Source organism: Enhydra lutris, unplaced genomic scaffold (genome assembly GCF_002288905.1).
Source record: "Enhydra lutris kenyoni isolate GAN:26980312 unplaced genomic scaffold, ASM228890v2 scaffoldscaffold28, whole genome shotgun sequence".
Lineage (NCBI taxonomy): Eukaryota > Metazoa > Chordata > Mammalia > Carnivora > Mustelidae > Enhydra > Enhydra lutris.
Window position 1 is genome coordinate 3,764,443 of NW_019154112.1, and position 11,695 is coordinate 3,776,137.

Consider the following 11,695-nt stretch of genomic DNA (forward strand, 5'->3'; position numbering starts at 1 on the left):
ACCTGCCTCTCTGCCTGCTTGTGATCTCTCTCTGTCAAATAAATAAATAAAATCTTAAAAAAAAAAAAAAAAAGAAATGGACAGAAGACATGAATAGACACTTTTCCAAAGAAGACATCCAGATGACTAACAGACACATGAAGATACTCAACATCACTGAATATCAGGCAAATACAAATAAAAACCATGATAAGATACCACCTCACACCTGTCAGAATGGCTAAAATTAATAACCAGGCAGACACTTAACAAGCTGAGCCACCCGGGTGCCCCCATAAGTGACTCTTAATGATTGGGAACAAACTGAGGGTTGATGGAGGGAGGTATGTGGGGGATGGGCTAGATGGGTGATGGGTATTAAGGAGAGCACTTATGATGAAACTGGGTGTCATATGTAAGTGACGAATCACTGAATTCTACTCCAGAAACCAATATTGCATTGTATGTTAACTAGTGAAATTTAAATAAAATTTTAAAAAGAAAAAAAGAATATAGGAGAACAATTTTTTTAATGGGACTGTTTACTTGAAACTAGAATAAAATGTGATTTTAAAAAGAAAAAAAGAATATAGGAGAACAATTTTTTTAATGGGAGACTGTTTACTTGAAACTAGAAGAAAATGTGATTTAAAAAAAAAAAAAGAATATAGGAGAACAATTTTTTTTAATGGGAGACTGTTTACTTGAAACTAGAAGAAAATGTGATTTTGAAGGCAAATACATAAACCTAAAAGATTTGGAACTGTTCCTAGAAGTTTCAGTGACTTCTGTGTAATATACACATAGTGAAAAAAACGCACTTCTGATCAAAGGAAACACTTTTAATGACCTTATTAAACACAGGACAGAGATCAGAGAAGCATCTTTTCCAAGGATGATCAAGTTAACTTTTAAGCAAAAGATCAGCAGAGATCGGGGCATGTTGAGGACAAACATATCTTTAGGTATCTTCTGAGAACCAACCCATTCTTTTTTCTCTGAGCATGATCTAACCCCTCTCCTCAGAGGAGTTTGTACTATGGATCTTGTGCCTCTGGTCATGGTATATCGGACTGGGATGGACACCTGACCCAAGTTTGGGCATTCATTTGTTTTTCCAAGAATTTAAAATTGTGACTGGGAGATAGTGTCAATGGGTGGGTAGAGCTGAGATAATGTACAAACTTAACAGCTGCAGGTGGATATGTTGCTGAAAAGGATTGTCCTCAGAGCCAGAATAATATGGCTAATGCAGCTAACATGCAGAGGGACAACACAGGCCATGTAGCCCAGAGAGAGAGCAATGAAAGCTGCTCTAGATTCTGCTGGCTTTTCAGTTCTGAATTCTGTTCCCTGCAAAGCTTGGCTAAGACCCATCCCTGGGTTCAGGACACCACTCCTGTGTCTTTATTGTAAATATCCTCTCCTTATATCTGTGATCGTTTTAAGAGGGTTTTGTTACTGGCAAACAAAAGCCTTGAGTAGGATGATGCTCCCCCACTTCCATCAGGGTCTTCTTCTGGCCATTCTTTGAACTTATTCTCTTTTGGGAAATCCAGTGTCTTCATGATCTCTTGCTTTCTTTCTTCTCTAGGACCAAACGCTCACAATACCAAACCCCATCTTGTCCCTGCTTACTTGTATCTTCCTCTATGCCTGAAAAGACCGGTTCTTCAAAAAGCTTTCCTGGACCAATCTGACCTTAGGGATTCCCCCTCTTCCAATAGCATCAGGGTACATCAGTGGTCCCAGTTATCAGACCACAGTCTAAGTCCAGGGTGGCTGCATCAGCTTCATCTAGAGCCTGTTAAAAATTGCACACTGCTACCACTCTCCCCAACCCCCAAGATTCTAATTCAGTAGATCTGGGTGAAGCCTACACTTTTTAAAAGCCTCCCCAGTGATTCTCATGTACATTTCATTTTTGAAAACTGCTAAGAGATATCCACCTGAACTCTCTCTAAACATGTGACCAAGTCTTCCACTGCTATGACTGACCCCAGGTTAAGGAAGTAACCATCGTATCCAAGCCTTGGACCTCTCTTTGTCATGCCTGGGACTCTAAGGGTTGCAGAAAAAGGAGATGACATCGTAGATCATGGCCGTTTGCCTATGGCCGCTTCATTATGGCGTTAACATAGACAAAAGTACAATTCTTGTGAACCTTTCCTCTCCTGAAAACTCCTTTGGGGGTAAATCTAAGTTCAGAAGGTAAATTTCATGAAGTCTTTGTGAAATGGCCCATTCACAACTAACACACAATGAATTATTCAAGTGGAGCAAGACATGGCTGAACTGGCCTGAGGATGGCTGCCAATCCCCAGTATGAAATAATACTGTTTGATGGTCATCACCTGAAACTCCCCCTTCTAGGTTCCTAGCACCCCTCACACCCTGGGAGAATTGGCCAAGACCTGGCAGGAAGGATACACTACAAACACCAATAAAAAATTTACTGCTGCTAGCCAGAACTTTGAGTAGAGCAAGAAAAGAGTGTGTTTGTGTGTGTGCGGGTGTGCGCGCACGCTGGGGGTGGGAAGGGGAGCTAGTTGCTGACCCACAAATCCTGTGATGAGTACCAGGTCTAAGAGAGGAGACCCATGGCACATGGTTTGATCCCATCCAAAGTCAGCACCGTAGGGATATACTTAGTAGGCAGAAGCACTGAGTATGCAAGGGCTGTCAGAAACTTGCAAGGAATCCATAGAGCATCTCCCACAATCTTTCGTTCTCGGAAGGTTCATTACCTAAAGTGGTAAAAAGCATATGAACAAGGTTGTTCGAGCTCACAATGCTGGGATCCTATCTCTGATCGCCCACCTTCCCAAAACCTCACCCCCTCATCACCTCTGCTCTTCTATTCTCTCTGCTACTTGTCTATGTTACCCTTCCCTGACCCCAGTGCTCCCCAAGGAAGGATCCTTCACCCCATCCTGTTCAGAGCCACCCACTCTCCTGCCCCCAGAAGCCCGCGGCCTCTGTACCTGCGGGCTCTGGACAAGCACGTGCCTCTGATGATGAGGAAGGTGCCCACAAGGAAGCCCAGCAGGCCGAGAGCCAGACAGAGGGCGCAGATCAATGTCTCGGTGGTGTCTGGCACTGGGATAGGCACCTGGGGCTCTTGGGGGAGAAAGGAAGGGTCAGTGAAAGGATTCCAGAGTAAAGGAAACATGGGTCTGTGGAGAGCGAGCTGGGGAGGGGCTCCTACCCCAGTGTTTCAGAAGCGGTTCATCCAGGCCCCAGTGCTCCACCTTGCAGTCGTACATGTCGTCTGCAGAGGGCACGAAGGTCAGGTAGCAGAACTTGCGGAACAGATGGTTGGGCTGGGAATAGAAGCTGGTCTGGGCCACCCCCTCGCTGATTATTTGACCGTTGCGCAGCCAGGTGATATTGATCACAGGAGGGAAGATGTTGTCCACCATGCAGATGAGGACGTTGGGCTGCCCCAGCTCCACTCGGAACCTGGGGAGTACCGTCACTCTCGGAGGCACTAGGAAGAATGAGGCCCTGAATCCCAAAGGCTCATCCCTGCAGCTGCGCCTGATTAGGACTGGGATTGAGGGACGTTTCCTCCTATTTAGGCATTTGCAGGCAGAGGATGCTCTGGGATGTAACAGCCAGGGTGGGGGTGGAGGGCAGAGGGAAAAGAGGCTGAGGAGGGTCATGGGGGCACCAGGGACTCCTATGTCTGACAGGTCCCTGAGGGGGTGTCCAGGTAAAAGTGTCAGTCCTCAAGAGGGAAGAGGGTGCTGAAAGGGTCTGGGAAGTTCTAGAGCCTCCTGGAAAAGAAAGGGGCTGAATACAACAGTCACAGAGGCTGAGAGAGGGGTGTGCCAGAGTAGATGGGGGCCTGTGAGGTGGGAAGAAGCTTCTCTGGACCTCCCCTGCCTAACACAGGGGAGGGGAGGGCACGAGGAGAGGAAAGGCAGATACCGTTGGTGGCTCTGGTGCGGTTGGAGCGTTCCACCAAGACATCCAGATGGGCTTTGATCACCGCGATGCTGGCCAGCCCGTTCTGTGGGTCAAAGTGGGCCAAATTGCCAAACTCAGGCAAACGCCACACAGCCTCCTTCTTCTTCAGCTCCACAGAGAACAGCTGTTCCCCATCAAATTCGTAAGCAAACTGACCCGAGGCACCATAAGACTGGTAGAAGGCTGGTCCATAGGAGCCCATGTGATCAGCTAAATCCGGTGAGTTCAGGGTCAGAGACAGAAAAGAAAACATATCAGTCTCATTGAGAGCATGCGATATGTTGAATCTCTAAGCCTATGCCCCAGGCTGGGTTCTCTGTGGGGACAGAGTTGACTTGTTGAGCTGGTTCTTGGACAGTGGAAAGGTTGCTGGGCAGTAGAAGGGAGAGGACAGAGGGAAACAGGCCCAGGCCCAACACAATGACAGGAACAGAGACATGAGCGCGGTGTGGCATACCAGGTCAGGAAGAAGAGAGGCCACCTGGAATCATGCTTGGGATCCCCAAAGTTGAATGTTAGCCATGGTCGTAAGCTCTAGTTGTCCTATGAGATCCTGTGTGTGAGATGAGCGGTGGGCGGCGGCGGGGGGGGGGGGGGGGGGTGAGGGAAGATGATTAAGCATGGGAGCATAATGGAACCTGGGGCACAGAGACACAGTGTGGGTAGGCACGAGGGGAGAAGAGGTGATGGCCGACAGAAGTAAGAATTAAGATCTGTGACAGAGACCAACCAGATAGGAAAAGGCAGCCTGAGGTATGACAGAGAGCACTGGAAAAGGAGCCCGAAGTTCAAGTCAAGTTTATGCCCCAACTCTTTCACCTCAGATTATGATCAAACATATCTGTTTCCATAACTGAGGCTCAGTTTTTGTTGGAAATTTGGGTTAGATTTTAATTGGTAAGGGACCTTTAGAATTCTATGAAATTGTATGTTCAACAGCCATTAAGGGACTACTATGTGCCCAGCATGATGCTAGGCCCCAGGGAAATACAGATGACCCGGCTGTAGATCCCTCACACAAGGAGCTCATGTCTAGAGCAGGAAAAGGCAGATAAACAGTTAACTATCCACACGGTGATAAATACTGCAATAAAACTGGATTTGAATGGACACACTCCAAGCCAGGAAGTGTCAGAGAAATCACTGTGCTGGGCAGCAGTAGAATGGAGGTCTGGGTCTCATAAGGAAGGAAGGAACTGGGGAGGCACCTGAACCTAGAAAAGTTTGAACCTGCGGCTGGCATGGCAGGACTGGGCTGCACCTGTATATTTTAGGTCTGCAATGGACATGATAGACGTGAGAGAGATTGGGGTTCTCTTGGTAAAGGAAGTTGCCCATAAACCAGAGAAGAATAATTTATGTTCTATACCATCTCTCACGTAACCCTAAATCTCCTCTCCTCACCCAATCCCTCCCAGCACTCACCCTTGATAGCCCCAGTTTCCTGGGGGCTCAGGAGGCTCATCAAGGTGTAGAGTCCCAGGACTAGCCCCCCACTGAGGACCATTGCCCTGGTGCTTTAACTAAGTAATTCTCAGTGTGGGGCCGGTGGAGGAGGTAAACAGAAAGAGGAAGGAAACAGATTCTAGGATGGGGAAGACCCCTGCTATATTCAGCCAACCAGAGACATTCTCTGAGTTCGTGCAGCTGTTGCTGGGTAAAGAAGTAAGGAACCTAGGTGGAAGGTGAAAGAATGAGCTGGATCCTCATTGCACCAAGGAAGCCTGGCCCACAGGAGAGTCAAGAGGAGGTTTCTGTTTGTGAGGTGGCAGGGGCTTAAATCAGCCATTACTACAAACTCCAAGAAGAGGCCCCCTGAAGGGAGAGAAAAGGCCATCAGAGAACCACACGACCGAGCTCAAACAAAACCTCTATCTTGGTCTGGAGTGTAGTCTCCCTATAAGTTTCTGCAGACAGATTTGAAGACAAATAATAATATAAACTGTACTTAGAAACTTTAAAAAGGAGATCATGGATACACAGTGAATTAAAATCCTTTAAAAAAAAAAACCCTTTAAATCACTTTGGAAAACATTACTTTATTTCATTGTGTTAGAAAAAAATGTGTAATTGTGAGAGATGTTCAGAATAAGGAAGAACTGTAAGGAGCCTCAGTGGACTGTTCTAAGGTGGGCAGAGGGTACAGGATAACCTCCATTTGTCCCTCCGGGCCCCCGGGGCACCCTTCTCCGTGCTGCCTGCAGGCTGACCCGTGTGGACAGCATCTCCCTACCCTACAGTTTCTGGTTGGGTTCAGCCGATGGGAGGCAGGGGCAGAATTTGGTCCAATACGAAAAATATATACAAAGCTAGCCATCTCTCCAGATAAGGAAAAGTCTAACCAAATATCTGAAAGATCATGAAATAAATGATTTTCAGCTTGGAAGGGAACCAAGACATCATCTGAGTCTATGGTTCCAAACCTGGTTACACAGAAGAATCATCTGGGGAGATTCCTGGGGCACCTGGGTGGCTCAGTCGGTTAAACATCTGACTTGATTTTGGCTCAGATGATGATCTCAGGGTCATGAGATCAAGCCCTGAGTCATGCTGAGCACAGAGCCTCCTTGGGATTTCTCTCCCTCTCCCTCTGCCCCTCCCCCTTCTCGCTTTCTTAAAAAATAAAATAAATTTTTTAAAAATACAGATTCCTGGGTTCCATCCTGACCTGAGTTAAAGCAGCCTTTTCAAGGGTAGAACCGGGAGACCTGGGTTAGTAGCATGCTCCCTAAGTGAGTACCATCACGGCTGAAAAGAACTATGCTTCCAGAAGAGAGTCTGTGGAAGGATCTTACAATCTTACAGATTTGGACCAGAAACCACATGCCATTTCTACCACATTCCATTGGCAAGAATTAAACAATGACCCTGCCTTAGTACAACGGGGCTGGAAAAATGAATTTTAGCTGTGTGTTCAGGAAGATGTTCTGGTCTGGCGAGGACATAGCACTATCTTTGCCCCTCCCAGCTGTATTTATTGTGATTATTGACATATTTGGACTTGTCTCTAATATTTTATTTATTTCAAGTTTCCTTTTCTCCATTGTCTTAAAAAAAAACAAACAACAAACTATTCTCTATGCCTTACTGATCTTTCCTCTAACCAGAGCAGAACTTTAGTATGCTTTCAAGTTATTCATTTACTTCCTCCCTCTCTTCTTCACCAAGGTGTTGATCAACTTTACTTCTCCTCCTTTTTGGCACCTCCTGACACTTTTTTCTCTTATTGGAATACTTTTTCCAAAAATGTCTTGAGTATTTGTGTGGCAAATCTTCTGAAGCTTTGTTTACCTGAGAATATTTTTGTTATAGCATCACTCTTGAATAATGTTTAGTTATGTATTAATTTCTATGTTTAGGGGCTCCTGGGTAGTTCTGATGGTTAAACGCTGGACTTTTGCTTTTCAGCTCAGGTCACGATCTCACGGTCCTGAGACAGCTCCGCATCGGGCTCACGCTCAGCGAGGAACCTGCTTGAGATTCTCCTTTCCTCCCTGGCTGCTCCTCCCCCTACTCTCTCTCTCTCTCTCAAATAAATAAATAAATAAAATCTTTAAAAATAAATAAATAAATTCTAAGTTTAAAGTTTTTTTTTCTTTTCCTTTCTTTCTTTTCTTCTCTTTCTTTCTTTATTTTTTCCCTTTTTTCTTTTCTTTCTTTCTTTCTTTCTTTCTTTTTTTTTTTTTTTTAACAACACACACTTTATTTACTTGATTGAAGGGTTTAGTGGAGTTGACTTCAGTTCTGTTCACACTGACTTCCGTGAGTGGAGGTTGGGTTTTCTGTGCTTGATGCCTGCTTAGTTGCTCCCATTGCCCTTGGTTTGTTTTCTTTCAGGATCAAGGTGGGTGTTTTCATATAAAATCTGATTTTTAATTCTTTCTCTGACAATTCTTTCCTGGTGTCTTAGCTTTGCGTAATTATACCCACAGTGGAACAAGCATCCTCAAGTCACCAAGATAAATCCTCCGATTCACGGCCAGTTAACAAAGAATGTCCGAGGCCAACCACAGCAGATCCTAACGAACAATACAATATCAAATCCCACGCATAGGGAGTGTTTTCAACGTCTAAAACTCCTGGGAGTAAAGGGCTAGAAAAAAAATTAAAAAGAACCTTGCCTTTGGCGTTCTCGCTGGGCTCAGGTGCAGTGGCCTCGGGCTCCAGGGAGCGCCTGGGGCCCCACCCCGCCACAGTTGTTTTTGCGTTAATATTTTAAGTAATATCATCCAATATCTTCTTGCATCCAGTGCTGTAGTTAGGAAATCTGATATTAGTCTTCCTCTCGGGAATCTTAGAATTTTCTCATTGCCTTTGACCTTTGAAATTTGTATCTAAAGTTACATTTAAATTCGTATCCAAATTTGTATCTAAATTTACAATTTGTAAATATTGTATCTAAAATGGGTTTTCCTTCTCTTGCTATAGGACATTATGGATCCCCTGTATCTTTTCATTCTGAGAATTCTGTAATTCTCTATTTCTATAAATGTAAATGTTTCTCTTCTTCTTTAATTTTTTTTCTCTTTATGAAATTCCTATTATCCCTACTTGGGCATTTTTCTCCCCAGTCTCTTTTGACTTCTCTATTTCAATTTCTTCCTCCTTATATCTTTTACTCCAGGAAAGTCCTTCAGTGTAGTCTTCCCACTTAGTTGTATCTCTCCCACTATTTATTCCCATTAGTAGGATTTTTATTTTGACTTTCATATTTTTTTCATGCCTGGAACTTCTATGTAGCTCTCCCTGTATTCCCTATCTTTTCTCATATTATAATAACTTTTCTTATTTTTTAATGCATTTTTCATGCTCATTTTAAGGGGCTAGTCTATATTTTCTGGTACTTCTCTAAGGACACATACGGGCCCATTTGTTGTTTTTCTTTCCAGTTGTGAAACTCGCCAAAGGGAAGGAGTTACGTATCTGGCCTTCGGGTGCCCATCTATGTCAGTCTCATGAATGTAAAGAGAGGGAAGGACCCAAGTTCTAGGACAACACAAAGCCAGTTACCACCCTTTTGGTGTCACCTTACTGGTGACAGCTCAGGTGGGAGGGGCCAGGCCTCTCTCCCTGGCGCTGGGAGACAGAGTACGGAACAGTGAATGATGCTGGGCCTCAGGTGCATCTATTGTCCTACCCCTCCCGGCTCCAGCAGGCATTTCAACCTAGACTTTCTCCCCAACCCTCCACTGCTGTATGAGCAATCAGGATCTTGCCCCTGTATTTTGCATTATGCGGCAGGCGATAATTGTTCAAGGGAACACCAGGGAAAAGCAGGAGCAGACTGCCTCTGATGAATCTTCTCACAGCCAGCGAGTCACACTAAAACAATAGACAGTGGCACTAGGGATTTCCCAGAGTTACCCTTCACGGCTTCTCCAGGGTTGGTTTTTAGAGCTGGGAATCAAGAACACGTGTTAATTTATCCTCACAGGAGGCAGGCCTCTCCATTATTTCCCTATAATATTATGTACAAACTACAGCTCCCCCCCATATAGAAATGCCAAGGGCTTGTGGTTCATTGACTCTTTGTTATATAAACCCCCCTCTCCTCCAGATGCTAGCACAGTAGTAAATAAATGCTTTTCAAATACATAAACAGATTATAACAAATAAAGATCAATGCCTGGGCGGTGCAGTCAGTTAAGCCTCTGATTTGGGCTCAGGTCTGATCTCAGGGTGATCCCAAAGACCCCCTCATTGAGCTCTGCATTCAGTGCGGAGTTTGCTTGAAACTCTCTCCCTCCCCCTCGGCTCCTCCCCCCACCAATGGCGCATGTGCCCCCGTGCTCTCTCTCTTTCTCTCAAATAAATAAATCTTTTTTAAAAAAAAATCAATGAGGGCTGCCTGGGTGGCTCAGTGGGTTAAGCCTCTGCCTTCAGCTCAGGTCCTGATTTCAGGGTTCTGGGATCGAGTCCCACATCGGGCTCTCTGCTAGGCAGGGAGCCTGCTTCCTCCTCTCTCTCTCTCTCTCTCTCTCTCTCTCTCTGCTTGTAATCTCTCTCTCTGTCAAATAAATAAAATCTTTAAAAAAAAATCAATGAATTGAATACCAGTGGTTCTAGAGAGCGATATTCCAGTACTGGAAACAAATAATGAAAATAAGTACAGGCTCAACATTGTGGAGAAAAGTGTCTGCTCTTTGGATATGACATAAACTCAGTTACTCTAAATTGTCTAAAACACTTGACTTTGAGATAAATGTAGTTGTATCCATCATGTTCTCTAGAAACATAATAATGTTATGTAATAATAAAGCTGAGGTAGGTGTTAGGAGATATTATTTATTCAACACATATTTATGGAACACCTACTATGTCCTGGGGACACAGAAAACAGCACATGGCCCCTTTCTCCAGAGGACCGTGCTGTCCAATATAGTCACCAACTGCCACAGGTGGCCATTGACCACTTGTAATATGGCCAGTCCTGAGATATAAGTAGGAAACCACGGAATTTTGAAGACCTTGTAAAACATATATGTATTATATATATTTAAAATTATATATGTGAATATATATAATCTAATTAATCTTTTTATATTGATTGATGGTTGGCAATATTTTGGATATGTTGAGTTTTTAAAATATATTATTAATTTCACTGTTTTTTATTACTTTTTTTAAAGTGGCTACTAGAAAATTTGATATTGAATATGTAACTCTCATTGCATTTCTTTTTTTAATTTAATTTAAAAAAATTTTTAAATAAACATATAATGTATTATTAGCCCCAGGGATACAGGTCTGTGAATTGCCAGGTTTACACACTTTACAGCACTCACCATAGTCTCATTACATTTCTAATGGACAGTCCTGTTCTGGTTGCTCTCTGTTGGCAGCCAATTAGCCATTAATTCTTTTCTTAGATTCTTCAATTTAACAGTCCGCTTTCCAGAGACGGGTGTGGGGTTGGGGGGCAGGCTTGTGACCACCTAGGGATTCCACCAGAGGGCGATCTTACCTTTCACTGTTTCAATTCTAGCCCTTCGATCTCTTTTTAGTATGTATGTGTTTAACTACTTTTAGTCTATTTTGCTTCAGGCACTGTGCTAAGCTCTGGAACCACATTATGGTTCCTGCCATCCCAGATCTTTCAATTTATCAAGAAGGCTATAAACAACCACGTATGATGTGAAAAGAAAGAAGAATCAAAGCCATTATACTACTGTACACTATGAGTGTTCATGTGCTCTTCAACTTCCTGGGATGACCCTTTTTTAGTAATTAATTAAATAGTTCCAACCCAGATAATTTCAGGAATTCAAGTGGTCTAGTGCTGTCTCCAGAATTTCCTGGGCAGAGAAGTGATACAAACATGTGTTTCTGTATGTCAGGTGCTCTGTATCTCTTGCTCTAACCGCCTGCTCTGGAAAGTCTGTTTTGGCTAATTTGAGGCTGCTCTCTACTGTAGCAGGTGTATTACTGGCCGTGTTTTCAGGCTCTGAACTTCTGTCGTGTTGCTGGAAGCTGCTGGATTGTCCTAGAACTTTCCCCTCCCATTTTCTGACTTCTCTAAATCCCAGACATTTTATCTTCTAGGAACAAACTAAAAATTTTAAAGCTAAAATCACTCTTTGCTCTTTCTTCAACAGCACATAAACTAAAATCACTGTTCCTTTATATCTGTAGATAGTTTGAAATATAAAAATTAAAACCTGTATGTGAAAAAGTAACTTTAATATATATATGTATATGTGCATATATATATGACTGGTCTCATCATACTCTGTAGCAACAATTC

The 11,695-nt window shown here is 43.6% G+C and overlaps 1 protein-coding gene across 1 annotated transcript; it reads right to left on the minus strand.

The window, feature by feature from the left end:
* Positions 1–800: 800 nt before the first annotated feature.
* On the minus strand, positions 801–5,494 carry LOC111152383 (HLA class II histocompatibility antigen, DO alpha chain). The gene is made up of 5 exons (XM_022510910.1): positions 5,377–5,494; positions 3,913–4,161; positions 3,188–3,469; positions 2,964–3,099; positions 801–2,726 (listed from the first exon to the last, which is right to left on the minus strand). The coding sequence occupies exons 1-5, from the start codon at positions 5,456–5,458 to the stop codon at positions 2,723–2,725; spliced, it is 753 nt and encodes a 250-aa protein (XP_022366618.1). The 5' UTR covers positions 5,459–5,494; the 3' UTR covers positions 801–2,722.
* Between the last annotated feature and the right edge of the window lie 6,201 nt (positions 5,495–11,695).

Excerpts from the sequence above, each read along its gene's own strand:
- LOC111152383 (XM_022510910.1), bottom strand. The coding sequence starts at position 5,458 with ATGGTCCTCAGTGGGGGGCTAGTCCTGGGACTCTACACCTTGATGAGC. Across the intron at positions 4,162-5,376 it reads GGAAACTGGGGCTATCAAGG|CTGATCACATGGGCTCCTAT; the intron begins GTGAGTGCTGGG and ends CACCGGATTTAG. Across the intron at positions 3,100-3,187 it reads ACCGCTTCTGAAACACTGGG|AGCCCCAGGTGCCTATCCCA; the intron begins GTAGGAGCCCCT and ends TTCTCCCCCAAG.